The 22,489-nt window shown below is 46.2% G+C and overlaps 1 protein-coding gene across 1 annotated transcript; it reads right to left on the reverse strand.

The window, feature by feature from the left end:
* Positions 1 to 17,011: 17,011 nt before the first annotated feature.
* On the reverse strand, positions 17,012 to 22,372 carry sod2 (superoxide dismutase 2, mitochondrial). The gene is made up of 5 exons (XM_076272987.1): positions 22,229 to 22,372; positions 20,698 to 20,900; positions 20,145 to 20,261; positions 19,601 to 19,780; positions 17,012 to 17,449 (listed from the first exon to the last, which is right to left on the reverse strand). The coding sequence occupies exons 1-5, from the start codon at positions 22,261 to 22,263 to the stop codon at positions 17,304 to 17,306; spliced, it is 681 nt and encodes a 226-aa protein (XP_076129102.1). The 5' UTR covers positions 22,264 to 22,372; the 3' UTR covers positions 17,012 to 17,303.
* Between the last annotated feature and the right edge of the window lie 117 nt (positions 22,373 to 22,489).

A 22,489-nucleotide genomic window follows, 5' to 3' on the forward strand; every position in this document is an offset into this window, starting at 1 on the left:
AGCCCTCTCCTGTCTGCCTCTACAGCCCTCTACACCCCTCTCCTGTCTGCCTCTACAGCCCTCTCCTGTCTGCCTCTACAGCCCTCTACAGCCCTCTCCTGTCTGCCTCTACAGCCCTCTCCTGTCTGCCTCTACAGCCCTCTACAGCCCTCTCCTGTCTGCCTCTACAGCCCTCTCCTGTCTGCCTCTACAGCCCTCTACAGCCCTCTCCTGTCTGCCTCTACAGCCCTCTACAGCCCTCTCCTGTCTGCCTCTACAGCCCTCTCCTGTCTGCCTCTGTCTGTCTCTCTGTGCTCGTATTTGTCTTCCTTCTGTTTTTCTGTCTTTTGCTTTCGTTATTTTTCTGTCAGCCACTCCTTTTTTCTCCCTCTCTCTCTCTTGTTATTTCTTCTCTTGACACACACTGCTTTACTGTCTAAGCTGCTGGCCCCTGGTTTCTCCATGTGTAAGTCTTCACCTTAAAGAGCCTGCTTCTCATTTGGCCCTGATGATTATGGCTCTGGCTCCTGTGTTTGTGTGTGTATGCGTGTGTGTGTGTGTGTGTGTATGCTCGCATATGTGTGTGCGTAATGTGTGTGTGTTATGTGTGTGTGGTTGGTATGTATGTATGTTTGTGTGTGTGTGTGTGTGTGTGTGTGTGTGTGTGTGCGTGCGTGCTCCTGCGCTCGCATGTGTGTGTGTGTGTGTGTGTATTTGTGTGTGTGTGTGTGCAAGTGCGCCATATGTGTTTGTAATGTCTGTGTGTGTGTGTGTGTGTATTTGGACGATGTGTGTACTCTGAGTGTGTGTGCACATGTGTGCGCTCGCGTATGTGTGTGTGTGTAATGTGTGTGTGCTGTGTGTGTGTGTAATGTGTGTGTGGTGTGTGTGTGTGTGTGTGTGTGTAATTTGTGTGTGGTGTGTATGTATATGTTTGTGTGTGCGTGCGTGTGTGTGTGCATGCACGCGCGCCCATATGTGTTTGTAATGTCTCTGCGTATGTGTGTGTGTGTGTATTTGGACGATGTGTGTATTCTGTGCGTGTGTGCAAATGTGTATGTGTGTGTGCTTGCATATGTGTGTGTGTGTAATGTGTGTGTGGTGTGTGTGTATAGTGTGTATAGTGTGTGTGGTGTGTATGTATATGTTTGTGTGTGTGTGGTGTGTATGTATATGTTTGTGTGTGTGTGTGTGTGTGTGCACGTGCGCCCATATGTGTGTGCAATGTGCCTGTGTGTGTGTATTTGGACGATGTGTGTACTCTGTGAAGTTTCCTCTCTTCCTCTCATACATCTCCATTCATTCACTCCTGTTTCCTCTCTTCCTCTCATACATCTCCATTCATTCACTCCTGTTTCCTCCTTCCACCACTCCAGCGTAGTGAAAGAGGAGAACAGAGAGATGGAAAGAAAGAGAGAGTGTTTCCTCCCACCTCAGAGAAAGGAGAGAATAGAGAGCAGGTCAGGAGAAAGAGAAGGAGAGGTAGAGGGATGAACAGGAGAGGAGAGAGAGGGAGAAGAGAGAGAGAGGGAGACATCTATCAATCTGTCTCTATTGCTCTATTTATCAACCTACTTCTTGCTTATACTCTTTCCCACTCTTTTCTTCTCCCTCTCTGTCTTGTTTGTCTTGCTGTATTTATAGCTGTTCATGATTGCAAGACAGACAGACAGACAGACAGACCGACAGAAAGAGAGACAGAGAGAGCGACATGCTGTCATCAGTTTATCCTGATAGGAATGTTGTGCCATCAGTCATTAATGATGAGCGTTGCGTCAGCCATTGAGTGGTGCTGTGAACAGACAGATGGATGTGCTTTTAACGGCCTCACATGTTGGAAGACCACCGCACCGCTGGAGACGAGGCCTGGGATATCAACGTGGCCCACACTGCTTAAGTTCTGTCATCTTTCATGTGTGTTCTTTCTTTCTTTCTTTCTTTCTTAATCTTCATTCATATCATTATCATCATCAATATGCCCCTATTGCCTATTCTTCAGTTCATCATCTTCACAACTATAACCTTCTTCTGCTTCTTCTTCTTCTTCTCCTCCTCCTCCTTCTTCTTCTTCTTCTTCATTTGGCTGTGAGCCAGAGAGGTCATCTGTCTGTTTTATGCCTCTGTGATTTAACAGGATGTGGAGATTCTTCCTCCATCAAAGCAGGAGAAAAACACATTCTCACTCAGCCTGCACCCAGCCAGCTTTCCATGTAGGTAGAGGAAAAAAGATATATTGTCACATTAAGACTTTTGGCAGCCTGCTCCCTGTTGTGAAGTTTGACATTTTATTTTTTTCCATAATATTTTGGTGGAGGCCAGCAGTGCTTGCCCTGGTTTGTGTCTGGCTCTGTCAGCGTGGCCACGTGGTCCTGGCCCGCGTAGAGATGGTTGTTTTTCTCACCTTCTTCAGCGCTGCGCTGCGCGGTGCGGTGCCTCAAGGCAGCCGACCTGTGGAAGATATGAGCTCAGAGCCTGGCACCGCACAGCCTCAGCCTCGGGCGTTTTTTTCTCATCTCTGATGGCAGCTGGGAGCACGTGATTGGACGCCTCTCTGCACGTGTTCTGCCACTGTGCTAACAGGCTTGGCTGTGATTGGTTCATATCAGGTCGTGGCTCATCACTCTTTTCAGTGGTTGGCTGTTGCCACTGGTCATGGCAAGGGACCATTCACAGCTGGTTGTGTTTGGGAAGGCCTCCATGTGTGATGGACGGCCTGCAAAAACCCCTTCTGCACAGAGGTCAACGAGGTTGAGACAAACAAGGCAACAAATTAGCCTCAGTCTCTCTCTCAGTCTCTCTCTCTTTCTCTCTGCTCTTTTTCTCTTTCATTGCTCTCTCTACATCTGACTCTCTCCATCTCTTTCCCTCTCTCCATCTATCTTTCTCCATCTTCTCCCTCCCAAGCTCCCTCTCTCTCTATCTCTCTCTCTCTCTCTCTCCCTCTCTCCCTCCCTCTTCTCTTCCATCACTGAGGCTGGGCCGAAACACTCCAAAAACATGTGCAGTAATATGCATCTCGGAGAACTGTCTGTCCAGGTTTGTTTTTTGTGAGTGCTGTCTGTATGCCAAAGCATTTGCTCTCCGTGGGCCTCTGGCCATAGGAGTACCCAGAAACAGCTGTGGCTAAGCAAAAATAACCCTGACCTCTACAAACTCTGCCCAAACAACGCTGGAGTGCTCCTCAAAGAGGGATGCAGAGATTTTTCCACTAATTGATCGTTGACTTCACACAGAGATTGGGTGCCTTTCCAAACCTTGAAATGGAGATCCAATCTCGCACTTTGATGTGTGGAACAGGTGTTTCACCCTCATCATCCCTCTACCCCACCCCCCTCTCTCTGAGTTTATTCCCGGTTGTGTGTCTCATTCTTTCTTGTGGTCGGTGAGCAATATTGGAACGTGTGTATTTTGAGATGAAGAGGTCTTTGGGGCATGTCTGTGTGTTGAGAGGAAGAGGTCTTCGGAGTATGTGTTTGTGTTGAGATGAAGAAGTCTTTGAAGTATGTGTTTATGTTGTGATGGGGAGGTCTTGGAAGCATGTGTTTGTGTTTTGATGGGGAGGTCTTTGAAGCTTGTGTTTGTGTTGTAATAGGGAGGTCATTTGTATAGCTTTCGTCTGTATTGTGATGGGGAGGTCTTGGAAGAATGTGTTTGTTTAGTGATGGGGAGGTCTTGAAAGCATGTGTTTGTGTTGTGATTGGGGATGTCTTTGAAACATGTGTTTGTGTTTTGATAGGAAGGTCATTTTATAGCTTGTGTTTGTGTTGTGATGGGGAGGTCTCTGAAGCATGTGTTTGTGTTGTGATGGGGAGGTCTTGGAATAATGTGTAGTGTTGTGGTGGGGAGGTCTCTGAAGCATGTTTTTGTGTTCTGATGGGGAGTTCTTTGAAGTATGTGTTTGTGTTGTGATAGGGAGGTCTTTTTATAGCTTGTGTTTGTGTTGTGATGGGGAGGTCTCTGATGCATGTGTTTGTGTTGTGATGGGGAGGTCTCTGAAGCATGTGTTTGTGTTGTGATGGGGAGGTATAATCATCTCAAATAATGCCATTAATTTACAACAGGCCTCAGTCAGTAACCTGGCCATGATTCCAACAAGGTGGTTTAGAGGCAGACCTAGATAAGATAACCCAGAGGAAGTTGTAAACTTGATAACAAAATAGCCCAGGGGCTTTAATATGCAAACTAAACAAAGCCAAAAGGCCTTTCTATTAGGAGATTTACTACTTCTTCTGGGTTAAATGCTGAGCTTCTCAATGCTAAATAAATAAATAGTTGTGGAAAAAATAAATAGGTACTTGGGGAGTGTGGTCCAACCTGAAATGCAGGTTGTACATGGACGGCCAATATAGTGAGATGAAGAGAGAGCATTCTGTATTGGGTTCTGGACTGCCTCTGTACGTATAGACATTGTGCCAAGTGTCTGCATGAAGTCTACTTCAGATCCTTCAATCTCTATAGGATACTAACAGGAATCAGACAAGGAGGAACTGGAGTGATGTACAGCCTCACCGTTACATCCAGTGGCTGTGGTGGTGGCAAATAAAAGTCTTGGGTCTGAATAGCCTCCATCTTTTTTCTTTTCCATTTGTCCCCGCGTCCTTTTTGACGTCCTGCAAACCACTGTGCTGACTCAAGCTCCAACACCCGGGGACACAGCCAAATCCTGTCTGGAAAAAGACGAAGAGAGAATAGAGGGGGAAAAAAGAGGGAGAGTCTTGTCCTGATTGATTCCTCCAGGAATTCATTTCTCAAGATCTGCACACCCGTACTTGATCGCCAGGACTGGACTGGACTGGAGAGAGAGAGAGAGAGAGAGAGAGAGAGAGAGAGAGAAAGAGAGAGCACTTAAAGAGAGAGGTGAGAGAGAAAGAAGGAGAGAGAGGAAGAGCCAGGGGAGAGAGAGTGAGGGACAAAGAGATAGGGAGAGGAATAGAGAAGAGCCAGAAGGAGAGAGAGTGAGAGAAAGAGCCAGAGGGAGAGGAAAAGAAAAGGAGGGAGGCAGATGGCGAGAGAAAGAGAGAGAGAGGGGGCAAAGGGAAAGATAGAGAAAAAGAGAGTGGGAAAGAGAAAGAGAGACAAAAGCTCCTCTGTGGCTGCTGGTGCTCAGCTGGTTTCCCAAGGGGCTGAGTCTGCCACGTGAGCCTCCAGGCCCGCCAAACTCCACAGAACCGGACCAGCACGACCCGACCCCATCTGAGGAACCAATCCTCGCTCCAGCGGTCTGTGCTGCTCCTCTTGGGAACGGCCATGATGGCTGGGGTTTTAATAGGCCCCTGACCCTGCAAGGCTCAAATGAAATGACGTAATTACATTATCCCTGCACGGCTTTTCACTTCCACTCGGTTTGTCCGAGCTACACAGAGGTGGATATCTCAACATAGAACAGCAGCCCTGCCAGCTGGAGTGTCCAGATTCCACAATTTAAATTCAATTAGGGCATATGTAGCCACAGGGTTCCGACTAATCCCACCAGAGAGAATAAAGCCAGATGAATTCTAATTACATACAGTGTCCATATCATTAGGTGTCTTAAAGGAAGTTTGTGTTGAGTTTCATTTCTGGATCTTGATCCAGATTAGTCCAGAGCAATAGAGATTTCTAGTCCATTACAAAGGGGTGTGCCTGGGAATGCATCAGATGGAACGTGGAATGCCAACAGTGGCAGTTCCATTGCTCTGAGAATGATGATGGAATTAGGTCTGGTCTGTCACCATAGGCAACAGCATTCTCACAACACCACAAAACGGTCTGTTCACTCCCTCACCCCATACTGTGACTTGGGTCGCTTCGGCAAAAGAACTGCAGTAGATATTCCACAGTCTGAGGGCTAGCCTGCCTTTAGACATCCTGGGGGGTTGAGGGGTGGGGGTATCAGACAGAGAGTAGTAGTACTCAGGGAGCCGAGTCTCTGTCATCAGAACTCTTTTGACATTTACTTGCATGGACAGAGATCTGGTCTCTGTGCAGCCAAGGCCTCTGGTTCCCATGTCATAAAAGATGCAATACCCTGGCAGTCATCCACCGATCACCACCCCCCACTTTATGTAATGCAATGAAAACATAGCCCCTCCTGAAACCAGGGCCATCCATTAGAGCAGCTGTCAGACAAGCATCAATAGAAGCAAATCAGCCAGATCAGGGCCGGATCAGGGCCAGGTTAGGACCAGCTGCAAAATCAGGTGAAATGAGAGAAACCGCAGTGAGTGTGTAAGAGTAGTCCGTCTCCAGACGATGAAGCTGCCTCAAGTGGCACGGCCAGGCCCCTCAGCAGGCTTCAGTCCATACTTCATGCATCAGTAAAACTTTCATGTGCTCACTTATATCCAGTGCTGAGACATTTACTGCATCCGTGTGTGTTTCTCTGTGTGTGTGTGTGTGTTTGGGGGGGGTGGGGGGTGGTCTACAGAAATATTTCCAAGGAAAATAGGATGGAGACAGAAGAGTTTTTGTCTGTGTAGTGTGTAGATAAACGGCACAGTTTCCGTTCACACATCCCCTACATGCTAATATCTGAGCTGGAAAAGAATTCATTAGCTTCAGTGTGAAGAGAATTAAGACAAGCAGAATTAATTACAGAATCAGAGGAGAATGTGTACTTCTTTGTGGAAAACCCGTCATTATTGGAAGCAGATATGTGAATGTCTGTGTGTAAAAGAGAATTGGAGAAAGGCTTTGTATGTGTATGTCTGAGACTTTGTGTGTGTGTGAGAGAGAGAGAGAGTGATACATGCATTTGTTTCTTTCTGTCAGGGGGATAGGGAACTAACTGCACAGGAGATAAAATCCATAACAGATGCTTTTTCTCAACAAATAGAAGGTCACAGACATATTGAGAAGGAGACAGGTGATTTGTTTTACATTCAACTAGTAGTCTAGGTCAATTTTGAAAATAAATTAACCCTGAAGGCAAATCATGTTAATTTTTGGCATACAACACTTTTAGGGGTTTTGAAGGGTGCTGAATTCAAATCTTCTGTATGCCAGGCTCAAAAATTTCCCATAATGCCTCAAAACGGAGAAATCCAATATGGCCGCCACCGCCAGGTCAAAATCTAATTAATCACTTATCTTTAGGACTGTACAAGGTAAAAACCTGAATGTAATGTGCTTTTATAGGTTTTCACATATAGGGAATTCAATGCCATGCTCAGATTTAAGATCAAGACTAGAGAAAATGCTTGAAATGAATGTACATGGTTAAAATTGTTGTCTCGGATAACGAATAATTCATGAAAAAAGAGGACCATGAAACAGGTTGATAGCTTTCTGAAGAATTTACTTGAAACATGTTTTTTATTTTTATATTTTAACTATCTATTTATATTATTTATCTGTATTTTAACTATTTATTTAGTATTTGAAGAAAATGCTTGAAACTCTTAAGCTATTACTACTAGATTTGCCTACTATTGAAATATTGTACCTGAGCTTATTGTTTTGATGTCAGTGTGCTATGATGACATGTTTGCCCATCCCACCCCTACCTGTACCCCTACACACACACAAATACCCATATGTAACCCTGAATGAGGCCACACCCTCTACCTATACACTGAGGAGGCACTTTTTAGCAATTATGTTGCTCCTCTCACATGATGCTCAGCAGTAACAGGTAAACTATAACATAATATCACAACAATTTGTTTAGGACCATGTAATACATCTATAATAGCATGTGAATATTGTTATGTGAGGATTATGTATAGGCTAACTGAATAATTAATATATCGTAAGAAACTAAAAAAACGTTAGCTAGTTAGCCTTTGTGAATAGGAAGAAGCTAACTAGAGCCTCGACTCTCCGGGATGTGGGCCCCCTCTTGACAAGATGTTGGCCGCAGCATACAAGGCCCCCGGCACATGAACTGCTCTGAGAGAGCTGAACAGGGGATGAGCCCAGAGCCACAGGTCTGTCGACAGGCTGCAAAGACCTGGAGACCCCAAGCCCCCCTGTCTGTTGATGTAGGCCGCAGTCACCGTGCTGTCGGTCCTCACCATCACATCTTAGCCACGGTAGATAGTGTCGGAGGGCGAGGAGAGCAGCCCTCAGCTCCAGGACATTGATGTGCTGGGATAGCCAAGGGTCCGTCCAGAGACCATTGATGCCCTGACCATCGAGAACGGCGCCCCAGCCTACTGGGGATGCGTCTGTAAATACGACCCAGTCACGAATCTCTGGTTCCATGGCACTCTCCTTCTCGGTGTTGGCGGGATCTCTCCACCAGTATAGGGCCCTGTGAAGCCTGCGGGACACAGTCACCTTGGCCTGGGAGGGCCCTTGGGGGCACAGACCAAGGCTCAACAGGCACCTCTGGACTGGGCGCATGTGAAGGGCCATAAGGCCCAAGAGGCGAAGGCAGAGTTTCCACTCCAACGTGAAGCAACTGAGACATTGAGACGGTTGCCCTCCTGGAGTCCAGGACCATGCCCAGGAAGGTGGTGACCTGGGAAGGCTGGAGCCTGCTTTACTTGGGATTGGGGCGCAAGCCAAAGTCCTGAATGTGCTTCAACAGCAAGGCCACGTGTAGGCGGCATTGCACTTCTGAGGTTGCACAGATGAGCCAGTCGTCTAGATAGTTTAATATCCTCAGCCCCCTCTGCTTCCATGCACCTGGTAAAGGTTCGGGGGGCCAGAGAGATTCCAAATGGGGGGACTTGGAACTCGAAGACCTGACCCTCGAACGCAAACCTCAGGAACTGCCAATGCCCTGGCCATGGGTATCTGAAAATAAGCATCCTGTAGGTCGATGGCAGCAAACCAGTCCCCTGCATTGATGGCCTGCCGCACCCTCGGAACTGTGATGAACCTGCACCTCAGAGACCGGTGTACGTTGAGAGCCCTGAGGTCTAAAATAGGACGAAGGTCCTCTGTGTGCTTGGGTACAGGAAAATAACGGGAGAAGAACCCCGCTTGGGGGTCTGAACTCCTCACTTCCCTTATCGCCCTTTTGTCCAGGAGGGTGGACAGCTCTGCACATAAGGTCTGAGCGTGGGTCATGGTGGAGAGCACCCATGGATCTGCTCCAGCCAAGCCTTAATGCATCGAGCTGAGAGGTGAGGCTGGCTGGCCCGGAGATTGTCAGGAATGACGAGAGCACCTGGAGAGGCCACGGCTAGTAGCACGCTGGCCCCCTGGCCAGCTTGTGGGCGGCCACCCCGCCCCTGGGATGCCTGAAGCCGCTGCCTGAGATCAGTCGGCCCCCAAGACGGATGCCGCAAGGTAGGTGTTGGCTGAGGCGTGAATGCTCTAGGGCGCCTAGCGCCCCTGGTACGCCTGCCAAGAGACCCTCTCACCTCTTCTGCACAGGGCCAGCTGTCACGCACCTGCTGTGGGCCGAACATGGACCCAGGCTCCACCGGCACTCTCAAAAGACGTTCTCTGTCTGCCTGCTGGAGCTGAGATTAAGACAGCCAGAGATGGCGTCTAGCTACTTAGAACTGAGGCAAGGAGCGGCCCGATGACACTGCCTGGTCCTTAGACACTGCAGTGAGGTACACAGAGGCTGACTGGAGCTCTATCAAAAGAGTGGGATCACCGGCACTGCTTTGCAAGAGACCAGAGAGGTGTCGAACATACAGGGACAGAATGGCCGCTCTGTTAGCCAGGCGGCCTTGCATCACTATGGGCCTATGCAGCTTACCCAGCAGAGCCTCCATAGTCCTGCCATTGGCACTGAGGCAGGAGGGACCACCAAAGAGGGAGTTGGGGGAGTTGAAGAGGGGCTCCAAAGCTTGATCCACTGGGGGGAGCGAGCCACAACCTATCAGCCCTTCACCGTGCATGTTGGAAAGCACCTTAGCCTGGCCAGACCACCTATGAAAAGTAGTTGGGGAGGAAAACTGGTGACAGACCAAGTCACTAAAGTCTGGTAGGAGGGGAATAAGCGCCGCCACTGGGCGCTCAGTCATGTCTGTGTGGAACCTAGACGCAGAGGCAAGGGGCTTTTCTGGAAGGGGAATATCAAGAGCCCTGGATGCCCTGCCAAGGACCTCCTCAAACAGACGGGCCAGCTCGCCTCCCACGGGGCTGGCTACACAGGGCAGTGCACAAGGTAGCTCCTCTCCCTCAGACGCAAGAACCGTCTCAACGTCCACAATGGCCTCCTCATCTTCCTCCTCCAGCTCATGCGGACTGGTAGAAGGAGCAGGTTGGGGAACTGCAGGCCTTGTGCTAAGAGAAAAAAGTGAGGCTTGTAAGGCTGCTGAGGACTCCCCAAGCGCCCTGGCTTTTCTTGCCATCTTCCTTGACGGAACATCGGAAACAGGAGAACCCGCACGTTTACCAGAGAAAAAACGACAACGGGCTTCCCTTGTGTGCGTAGGCATAATTAAACAATTCATGCACGACTGGGGGGGGGGGCGCCAAGAAAGCATGTTGGTGGCCCAAACACAACACACACTTATCAGGCCATCCAAATGTGCATGATCAGTTAGTGCCACAGCTACTACCTCTCACCAATTCCAAAAGCTTGTAAGGAGATCACCTCCTGTGGTTGCGTCAAGCGATGTCTAAGCCAGCGCTACAGTTGCAGGAAAAGTTGCATGTTATGCATGGAGTCATGCAGCTGCAGCAGCACCTGTCAGAACACTGCTGGAGAGGAGGAGGATGAGGATGATTAGGATAACCTAAGTGTGTAGCCTACCTCTTCATACCAAGAAGTTTAAAGAATTGATTAGAACAGAATGGATTAATTACTAAATAAATAGGTAAATATGCATTATTAAATAAATAGTTAAAATACAGATAAATAGATAAATACAGATAAATAATATAAATATATAATTGAAATATGGTAATCAACCTTGCTTCTAAACATGTTTCAAGTAAATTCTTCAGAAAGCCATCAACCTGTTTCATGGTCCTTTTTTCATGAATTATTCATTATCCGAGACAACAATTTTAACCATGTACATTAATTTCAAGCATTTTCTCTAGTCTTGATCTTAAATCTGAGCATGACATTGAATTCCCTATATGTGAAAACCTATAAAAGCACATTACATTCAGGTTTTTACCCTGTACAGTCTAAAAGATAAGTGATTAATTAGATTTTGACCTGGCGGCGGCGGCCATATTGGATTTCTCCATTTTGAGGCATTATGGGAAATTTTTGAGCCTGGCATACAGAAGATTTGAATTCAGCACCCTTCAAAACCCCTAAAAATGTTGTATGCCAAAAATTAACATGATTTGCCTTCGGGACTTTAAATAAGCACATTTTGCCTAGTCTATAGTGAGTCTACATAATGTTATGGTCATGTGTATGAATGGAGAGAGAGAGATGGAGAGAGCATGTCAGAAATCAGGGAGGAGAAAAGCCATAGTAAAATGGAGCAGACCAAAAGAGAATGTGAGACAAAGGGACAGATTGAGAGTGACAGAGAGACAGACACAGACAGAGAGGGAGAAACAGGGTCCTCTCCTGTTCTCTTCTCCTAGACAGAGGGAGAAACATGGTCCTCTCCTCTCCTCCTAGATAGAGAGAGAGAAACAGGGTCCTCTCCTGCTCTCCTAGAGCAGGGGTGTCAAACATAAGGCCCGGGGGCCAGATCAGGCCCGTCAGTGGGATTTATGCGGCCCCCAGAGAAAAAAAAGATATTCACATCCAGTTGCATAATAAGCAATACCTCTATGATATGATAAATTGATTAAACCATCCTCAAGAAGTAGCTGAAAAAACTGACATGGAAGTAGGGTATTTTAAGAGGAAAAGAGCGGTATATGACAGCATTACATGACTTGTACTAGTTTGCTCTTAAGTGGGTATAGTAAAGAAGTACAGTATATCATCTATCAACACTCCTATACCCATGCAGAAGAATGATAATGACCACGACAATGACGGCCCCCGTGAGGTCTCATTCCAAAAAGTCCGGCACACTGCTTGATATGAGTTTGACACCCCTGTCCTAGACAGAGAGAGGGAAACAGGGTCCTCTCTCCTCTCCTCTCCTGTTCTCCTAGACAGAGAGAGGGAAACAGGGTCCTCTCCTGTTCTCCTAGACAGAGAGAGGGAAACAGGGTCCTCTCTCCTCTCCTCTCCTCTTCTCCTAGACAGAGAGAGGGAAACAGGGTCCTCTCCTGTTCTCCTAGACAGAGAGAGGGAAACAGGGTCCTCTCCTCTCCTCTTCTCCTAGACAGAGGGAAACAGGGTCCTCTCCTGTTCTCCTAGACAGAGAGAGGGAAACAGGGTCCTCTCCTCTCCTGTTCTCCTAGACAGAGAGAGGGAAACAGGGTCCTCTCCTGTTCTCCTAGACAGAGAGAGGGAAACAGGGTCCTCTCCTCTCCTGTTCTCCTAGACAGAGAGAGGGAAACAGGGTCCTCTCTCCTCTCCTCTCCTGTTCTCCTAGACAGAGAGAGGGAAACAGGGTCCTCTCCTCTCCTGTTCTCCTAGACAGAGAGAGGGAAACAGGGTCCTCTCTCCTCTCCTGTTCTCCTAGACAGAGAGAGGGAAACAGGGTCCTCTCCTGTTCTCCTAGACAGAGAGAGGGAAACAGGGTCCTCTCCTCTCCTCTTCTCCTAGACAGAGAGAGGGAAACAGGGTCCTCTTCTCTCCTCTCCTGTTCTCCTAGACAGAGAGAGGGAAACAGGGTCCTCTCTCCTCTCCTGTTCTCCTAGACAGAGAGAGGGAAACAGGGTCCTCTCCTGTTCTCCTAGACAGAGAGAGGGAAACAGGGTCCTCTCCTCTCCTGTTCTCCTAGACAGAGAGAGGGAAACAGGGTCCTCTCCTCTCCTGTTCTCCTAGACAGAGAGAGGGAAACAGGGTCATCTCCTCTTCTCCTAGACAGAGAGAGGGAAACAGGGTCCTCTCCTCTCCTGTTCTCCTAGACAGAGAGAGGGAAACAGGGTCCTCTCCTCTCCTGTTCTCCTAGACAGAGAGAGGGAAACAGGGTCCTCTCCTCTTCTCCTAGACAGAGAGAGGGAAACAGGGTCGTTTGAGTCCTTGGTTTCTGAACTCCCTCCAGATGTCTGCAGCAGCAACAGCAGTGGCAAAAGTGGAAGCAGTGGTGTGGCTTCCTTTCCCATTCCCCTCTCTTTATCTCCTTTTCTCTCCACACCCTCTCCTCTCTCACCCCATCCTCTCCCCCTGACTCTCCCCTCCTCTCTCTCTCCCTCCCTCCTCTCTCTCTCTCTCTCTCCTCCTTTCCTGTCTCTTTTTCCCTGTGGCTTCCTGCTTGCTTTATGAGCTGCGTTGGTAGGAAACCATTCCTGGCACTGCTGTAAAACAGGAGTAAAGTAGGCCACTCACAGACGTGCCATCATTTCTAGACTGGAGGGAAAAAAACACTACTGTTGAGGGGTTTTTACTTTTTCATTTCCAAGCTTTGTGTGGAAACCAAAAAGGAGGGCACTGTTGGGGGAAAAAATGGAAAAACGTTCCACTTGACATTTTGCTTGTGTGTATGTGTCTGTGTTGATGCCCACGGAGTCCCATGCATCCAAAGAGGGCCCCTTGGCCTGAGCGACGTCCCCAGTGTCTCAAGGTCCCTAGTCCAGGATGGCACCTCGGTGGGCTCCCGTGCCTAATTGGTCCCTAGTCTAGCAGGGTGGCACCTCTGAGGGCTTAGAATGGTGGCAGGCAGGGAGTGAGGTGAGGGCCTCTTTGTATGGAGCTAGAGGCAGAACTACACACAGTCAGGGCAGAGAGTTGGTGTGTGCATGTGTGTGTGTGGGGGGGACTTACAGCCAGAGGAGTTTAACGTGTCTGGGGATGCGGGGAGGGAGGGTCCAGTCACACACTGAGCTACACACTGACACAAGCTGCTTTTAGACATGTCCTCCGCAGTATATGAGGAGCTTTGTCAAACGGAGGTCCGACCCTTTGGGTGATTCAGATATGATGCTAACATGCTGACATTATGCGGTTGGTTGAACACGCACATGAACAGAATCTCTTCTTGTTCTTCGCTTCATTCAGACATTAGCTCATTTACATAATGTCGTCGGAAATACTAGGAGGGGAGTAGTGCCGGCCAAGTTCGGAATTCCAAATGGCCGGTTATGTTATATATGGCCCAAATGCTTGACATCCGCAGAACATGCAGACTTACATGTAGGTCTGAAAGCAGCTATGGAGTGTGGTGGGTTGGGCTCCGAGCTCGGAAGCAGTGGTGCTTGGAGCTCGTCAGAATCCCACCCAGAGAAGTTTGGTTTATGGTAAGGTTAGGGTTAGGGAATGGAGGTCACATAGCTTAAGTTCACTCCAGAGATGTTACGCATTTGCAGAAGCATCTGGAAGATGTTGCTTTCAGCCACAGGACTAGAGTGTGTTAAGTGGATGCTCTTTCATGCACTGTTAACAGTTTGTTGCTCTAGAGACAAGTAAGCACACCAATGCATCTTACACCCATCACTGATTCAAGAATGATCAAATATTATGCAAAATACATCAACTCCCCCATCAGTGAATGTGTTTCACCCAAGGTAGCCTTGCTGGGGATCGAGATGTCCATTCTACTCTAACGCTATGTGCTGTCCTTATTTAGGCGCTGTTTGTCTGTGACTGATTTGATCTTGATGAATGATTCATCATAGATATATTCAGGAGGCAGTTTAATCTGAGAGTGATGTGACTCTTTAAGGAGGCTGGTGTTATTCTGGGAATGAGCTGAATCTTAGTTCCTTAGTGTCCTCCCAAACCCACAGCGGGAACATACAAAATATGCGCTTCTGTTGCTCTGTGTGTTTGGGTTGCGTTTGCACGTGTGTGTGTGTGTGTGTGTGTGCATGCGCCCACACGGGCTAGCTATATCAATTATTGTTTATGGTGGGTGTAGTTGTGTGTGCTATTTAAAATAGTGTCTATGGTGTGAGTGTGTGCCAGTACTACATAAATTGTGTGTGTGTGTGTGTGTGTGTTTGAGAGCCAGTGGTGAGGAGGGGAGAAGACTACATTCTCTGTGGTGAAATGATGTGGTTTCTAGGAGTTTCTAGAAAATGACTCTGAGCAAATACAGCAGAATAATGGTCTATTGAATATGGTTTCTTCAGAGTTCAGAGAGAATGAATACTCAATATGGCAATATAAGAGGGGTAGGGTGATACTAAACAAATAGCAAATCAATTAAAAATGCACCACTTGACAGTTAACATACATTGCATACATACAAATGCACTAAATGATAGTTAACATACATTGACAAGTGTTCATTTCAAACCGAATAATCTTATATTCAATGCGCTTTACTTAATGTGCTCCTTTTTTCTTAATTTAATCAGCTTGTGGCTCCCTTGACCACATTCTCAGCATTCTACTGAGACTACACCAACACACGATTGGCTAAAAACAGAGCAATCCAGAGCCAGCTCTCATCTCAGTGCTCCAGATTGTAACAGAAGAGCCAGTATTGTATAGACGGCTGCTGCAGTACCTGGCCACTGTGCTGGCTGCACTGGCCGGCAGAGGGTGGGTTTGGCTCGACGCAGAGCTGGAAGCAGCTGAGAGATGATCTGTTCAGCGGTTTTATAGTTGCCCTTGAGCGAGTGTGTGTGTGTGTGTGTAAGGGGGTGGGTTCGGTCCTCTCAGGCACACTTTAAGATGGAAGAAAAACGAGGAGGGGAGCCCCAAAGAGATCAAAGGGTCCCACTCACCCCAAATGTGGAGAACAGCACTGTGATCGAATACCTCAGTGGTTCCCCGGGCAGTGGTTCTCACCGGAGGGGTGCGCTGCGATGGGGTTCAGTCAGTCTGTGAGAAGCCCAACTGAGCCCACCGCATTCCTGAGACAGCAACACAGGGTAATTTATGTATCGATACCAAACTCAGTTTTCAGCTGGATTCCAACAATGTGTTTGGCAGATTGGCCCAGTGCATTTAACTCACTATGGGAATGTGGAAGCCGGCAGGGCTTGCTCCGCTCCGCTTTGAAGCACTCATATAAAAGGTTCCTGATCTCAGTGTTCAACTGAGGCACTCATATAGGTTCTGATCACTCAAGACCCTGGGACAAAAGATTCCTGATCTCAGTGTTCTCTCGATGTTCTCACATTGTTGCTGATCTGAGTGCATTTGTAGGGCAGAGGGCAGATTATTATCTGGATCTGCACTTACTCACATCAAATACAACATCAAGTCAACTGGTTAGAGAATGTTCTCCCATAAGTTGTTTAGTGTAAAATAAAATGGCTGCAATTACAACAGGTTGATAATTTGGTTGTAATTGCTACATTGACAGTGTCTGGATTTGTTGTAAGAGTCCTATTGTGTTCAGTCTTGTCAGTCTCACCCATAATCAGAAGGTTCAGTGATGTTGAATGTCCAGTCTGTTACAATGCCAGAAGTTTCAAGTCATAAGTAAAACACTTAGTATATAGCGCCCTCTGCTGTCAGACGACTGAAACGACTGAAAAGCGTCAACACATAACACGACTCTGTAGCCCATGCACGAATCACATTAGTATTTATATTTTAGAGAATTAAAAATATATATGAATTTCATTATTCTTCCCTATGAGTGAGATGATGCTGAAATCACTGTTTAACTGGAATGAAGACACAACCCTTCACTCAATGAAAATACTCTTTGTAACAAACCAAACAAATATAGCCTACATTCAACTGCACCTGTGTCCTCTCTAATGTATGCCTGATGTGTAAGCAGGGACTTTTCAGTTTATTTGGGGGGCTTTAGCCTGTAATTGAGATAGGATTGTACACACTGAGAGCAAATCTGTTGGAGAGAGATGGCAATAGGACGGAGAAATAAGCATGAGTTGGAATCGAACCCATGTTTCCATGGGCACATAAAATGTGGTATGGATGCTGCCGCTGCTGCTGCTTGTGTCACAAGTACCAAGCAAGAACGTTTTACACACAGTACAACACACAACACAGTACAGTTAGCAATAGCAGACGGTAAAATGTCTCAAATCAAAATAGAGTTTCAAATAGCATTCATTAATGTGTCACCAAATTACTAACAACCAATTCCTCTAAATCTCACACTACTCATGTATCTAACAAAACAACCAATCAACTTTGACCCAAAACTTCTAGCTCTTTGGGAACAGGAACACATACAGCAGGCACATGTAGTTGAAATAAATGTTTTATTAAATACACTGAAACTTAATCAATCATTCATTCACATCAACATCAATCTGGCTGAGCGTTATGTTGTGACGACAGATTACACCAAACTACTTCCAACTCTTGCTTCCAAATAGTGGGCGACCCCCCACCTTCTCCCCATCAATCATAGGCCCATCTCCCCCTCTGGATGACGTGGGGATTGGGTGGGGTATTTGTGCGTTTTGAAGCATTAATAATTGGACTGGGGTGTAAGTGTGAGTGTGGACACACGTGTGAAGACCTCACGTGACGTCTACTTCTTGGCAACTGTAAATCGGTCAGTGACGTTCTCCCAGTTCACTACATTCCAAATGGCCTTCACATAGTCCGGCCGCACGTTCTTGTACTGAAGATAGTAAGCGTGCTCCCACACATCGATACCCAGGAGAGGAATAAGACCTGGAGGAGGAAGAGGAAGGAGGGGAAAGGAGAGATAAGAGAGAAGGACAAGAGATGAGAGAAGAGGAGAGGGATGAGGACAGGAGATAAGGGGAGGGGAGAGGAGAGGAGAGGAGAGGGAAAGAGGAGAAGAGGGAAGGGAAGAGGAAGAAAGAGGGGGAGAGAAGAAACAGGAGGGAAGAAAGGAACGAGACACGTTATCGCCACAGATCTCTGTAGAAATTCTGGTGGATAGACCATCACTCCACAGTTATAATTCTTCTATTTTTTATTTATGTGTATCGTGTATCTTCCTGTCCTATACATGTCATAAGCACCTGGACTACTGGATTCCTTCAATGTGTGAATATAGGTCTACTCCGGGTCAAGAAGCAACATGCCTCTGTCCACAGTCAACGAGTCCAGCAAGGACTAAATATGCACAACATATCTGGATCCCCAAAGCACTGTACTGCACTGGCTATAATGTAGGCTATGTATACCTATGGATGTTGATAACCCTCAGTGTGTCTGTGTCTGTCTGTGTCTCTATGTGTGCAAATAGGAACTTCTAAATATTTATAGACTAATGATGAAGCTAGTGATGAAGCTGAAGTGAGCATTTATAGACTACAGAGATATAAACACCAGTGTGTCGATCTAAAAGTATTCACCATGACTGTATAAAGTCAAAATTTCATGACTTTTCCCTGACAAAAACGTGAATTTCCATGACTTACTATATAATAAACAATATACCGACCAATGATTTCAGAGCAGCCGCATAGCTTTCAAGTATCTTTTACTTGTTTAGAGTGGGAGAAGAATAAATGAGCATTGAATAAACAAGCTCAAACAAGCAGTAAAGCTAATAACCAGATATACACCAATTCTGCTTGGAAATATTATTTGTATTAATGCATTTTTTTTGGAAAGTAAATTTTAGACTGCTACAACAAAATTCCCTGATATTCCATGACTTTGCCCCAAAAATGATATAATTCCCTGACTTTCCGTGCCTGGGATAGACTAAATAACGGGACACCTATGAAGTAGATCTGGTAAAAAAAAGGTTTAATCATCGTTCCATATCAATGCTTATGAATGGAAACTATAACAACCATAGTAGGACAACGGTTGAGCCTGGAAGCAGGCCTCGCAACAATGGAATCAACTGTAAACAAGTTAACTGTCCATGCTATCGCTGTTAGGGCTTAAAGGGACACCAGGCAAGCCTGATGCTTTTTCTCTACGAAACTCCCCCTCGCTCGGTCTGAAGCTCTTTTCCTTTTCTTTGCGTCTTCAGTCAAGGGTTTTCGCTGCTTCTTCGCCGGCTCTGCCATTATACACACGTTTGCAACAATCTAGCGTTTCGTTAGCCTGCCTCTGTGCTGTAAACTGATCCTGCTTCGGTCGGCGGGTAGAATACACCGAACTTGCAAGTGGGATATTCTTCCTACAGGCAGTAGGGGCGGGCGAGAGAGCCTTCATTCGCCCCGTAATGAGTCATTTAACCATATACCGACTTACGAAGATGATTAATTAATACGAAAACGTTGCCTGGTGTCCCTTTAGAAAGTTGTACAACAAACTGAACAAGTCGGCTTCTTTTTAAACGGAACTGCTTGTTTCCTTTGTGATATAAAGACATGACTATTGCGTATAGTGGCAACCGGGTGATAAGCGGGATAACGGCCTTCAAGGTGTCCTTGTCCTCGCCCTCGTCCATTAATTCCGTGTAACAGGACATCTTGGCTGCCATTATCCCTTACATATAGCATGTGTCCAGGCTTTAATATGTGTTTCCCCTCAAGTCTCAACCCAATAAATATTTACAAAGTTCTCAACTCTAATCAGTTAACTGCACAAAAGACTAAACAGTCCTTCCTTCAACTAACTGATCGAAGGCACTTCATTTTAATCAAATGCACTCTCTCGGATGTTGATTATTCTAATTTATGTATTTTAAGAATATTTTTACGCTTTAACTTAATATTCTCTGCTTTTGTTCATGTAAAGCACATTAAATTGCCTCTGTGTATGAAATGTACTATAAATAAACTTCCCTTGCCAAGATAATGCATGGTAATTTACTGTAGACAGTATACAAGCATGTTGTACAGCACACACACACACACACACACACACACACACACACACACACACACACACCTGTGGTGCCCTGTAGGGGATCCTGGTTGCTGCAGGCGGCGATCCTCAAGCGTCCACTCTCTTTGTCGAAGCCCAGCCATCCCCAGCCAGAGCCCTGCACGGCCACAGTGGCAGCAGACATCCTCTCCTTCATCTTCTGGAAGGAGCCAAAGTCACGCTTGATGGCCTCCATCAGATCGCCTGAGCAGAACACCACAGAGCGAGAGAGAGTGAGAGAGAAAAAAATGATTTATAAAGACACAGACAATGATTCTGTTCCAACACACTTTGGTAAAATCCAGTATATTGCTCTTTGTTGTCCATTCAAAAAAAGAAGAAGAAATAATTTAGTCCTGGCTCTGTAAATGGCCAATGTCTGTTGGTTGGAGCCAAAAACATGTGGCTCCATCCAAGCTATAAAGAATTCAAACCAATCATGTTGCTTCATGAGCATGCAACAGATTGGTTTAATTTTAAGTATTCCCCTAAGGCTATATTCTCATATACATTCCCCATGTAATTTACATGACATATCATAGCTCAACACACACACACACAAGCTTACCCTGTGGCTCTCCTCCTCCGTTCGGGGACAGGTTTGTCCAGAAGATGGTGTGGTTGATGTGGCCGCCTCCGTTGAACTTCAGGGCAGCTTGCAGTGCCACCTGGGTAGTTACATCACCTGGAACATCAAACAACACAGCACCACTGAACGAACACAGCCCTGCATACATTTTTGGGCATCAGAGAGGAACGGAACGGTCTGGAGAGCGCCCACAGACTCTACACACATTTCACACACTCACTGTTGTCCCCTCAGAAGCTTTCATCGAAAGCAGCTAGAGGTACTACAAAGGAACAGCCCACTCCTTGAACACCATGGGGGGAAAACATGCAATCTCCAAAACCAATCATCAGGAAGTCTAATTGTACGAGATCTCTATTGCATCTTGATCCTGTGCTTGCCTATATGTTGCCTTCAGGGATGAAGATGAAATGCTTACAGGGGACACGATCTGTTTGATCAGGGGGAGCCCATACAATGATCAACTCTAGGCATGTGCGGAGTCTCAGATTTGACTGGAGGTAGATTCTATCTGTGTGGTGCCATAGCTCACCTTTGGCCAAGGCCTCCTGATACTTCTCCTCTGTGACGTTGAGGTTGTTGACGTAGGTGGCGTGGTGCTTGCTGTGATGGAGCTGCATGATTTCAGCACAGATGTGAGGCTCGAGCGCTCCGTAGTCATAAGTCAGGTCCGGGAGCGTGTGCTTCTGCCGCGAGGCCAGAGCACCCAGAGCCGGGCTCAAGGTGTTGGCGCACCTTGTCAGGTGAACAAGAGACTGAGTGTTAGGAGGGAAAGGCAAGGTAAAACCAATCTCCTCATCCCAACAGCCACCTCAACACACACAAACAATCTCCTCATCCCAACAGCCACCTCAACACACACAACCAATCTCCTCATCCCAACAGCCACCTCAACACACACAACCAATCTCCTCATCCCAACAGCCACCTCAACACACACAAACAATCTCCTCATCCCAACAGCCACCTCAACACACACAAACAATCTCCTCATCCCAACAGCCACCTCAACACACACAAACAATCTCCTCATCCCAACAGCCACCTCAACACACACAAACAAACTCCGAATTACTCCCAACCTCAATATAGGCCTCTGAAGTTCGCCTACAAAAAAGCTACCATCTTTCCCCATATAAGGAGATCTAGTATCTATCATATATGTGCAAATACTATTTTTGTGCACCAGAAACTAGCGTGCATAGAACGTTCACATTCTCACCAGAAACTCAAAGACCCCAAGAGGTCATGGGCACATTTTTAGATTTCTGATGTTCTTTTTGCACACGTCCCTTTAGGGGCTCTGGATCAATGTGATCACGAATTATATAAATTGATGTGAACTGGAACTTTGACTCTACAGTTTCAGTGTACTTTTTCTAGATGTGCCAGGCAAAATTGGCACATCATCAACGCCATGAAGATTTAAAGGCGGATTAATGGCAAGTTCATTTGAGGTCAAGGATGACGAGACGCAACATGTGATTGGATTTTATCCCCGAAAGAAAATGCTAAAGTTGACGTTGCAGAATAAATAACGTTACCAATAACTAAGCATTTGTAAAATGTTTAGTTATGGTTTGACTAATCTTGCTGTATTATGTTGGGGGTGTATGAAATAATCTTTTAGCACTGCTACTCCAATTTAAAACAATGCTTCTAGTAGATCTTACGTTAGATGGCTACCAACCTGACTAACGTTACCAAGTTGAATGGTAACGTTATAACTTAACGTTAACTTACACCTTGCAAGCTTTTACTGATAGTGATAACGTTAACTTAGTGCAAAGCTGTTTACTTTGCTTTTCATCTATCAACTTGCCTACAAAGAATTACCGATTTATTTAGATTTAGCAGTAATACTTAATATTTGCTGACATCTGAGGAGAGAAAAAAAAACATTAACGTTAACGTTACAGTTAACAGTGGACGTCAAACTTAGCAGGCTAAAATGTGTCAAAGCAATGCAATGTTAGTCGTTCGCAGTGCATATTTAAGGCGACTGTAAACGTCCTTAATCTAACCAAAGACGTGTTTGCTGAAAAAAGTTAACAATAACTTACCTGCGAACAAAACTGGCTTTGCATAGCATGGTCATGCTAGTTAGTCCAGGCAGTGGCGACACATGTACACACAGGATAGCAAGGTTGATAGGCTAGCTTGCTAGCACTTTGGATGAACCTGCCCTTGAAATTTCAACTTCAACTTGTATGGCATGTACCATTGAAGACAGTATTGGGGTATTCGTTTTGCTAATTGTTTCACATTGTTTTAACAAACTGCTTTAGTAATAAATATCCTAACATAAACATATACGACGCTAC

Source organism: Alosa pseudoharengus, unplaced genomic scaffold (genome assembly GCF_046254945.1).
Source record: "Alosa pseudoharengus isolate Yale_2024_CS ecotype anadromous, Long Island Sound unplaced genomic scaffold, YU_APseudo_1.1 YU_APseudo_1.1_scf_7, whole genome shotgun sequence".
NCBI lineage: Eukaryota > Metazoa > Chordata > Actinopteri > Clupeiformes > Clupeidae > Alosa > Alosa pseudoharengus.

Coding starts and splice junctions, on each gene's coding strand:
- sod2 (XM_076272987.1), bottom strand. CDS start 22,263: ATGACCATGCTATGCAAAGCCAGTTTTGTTCGCAG. Junction 20,901..22,228: donor AAAGCCAGTTTTGTTCGCAG/GTAAGTTATTGT, acceptor TCACCTGACAAG/GTGCGCCAACACCTTGAGCC. Junction 17,450..19,600: donor TCCCCTACAGGGCACCACAG/GTGTGTGTGTGT, acceptor TTCCTCCTCCAG/GTCTTATTCCTCTCCTGGGT.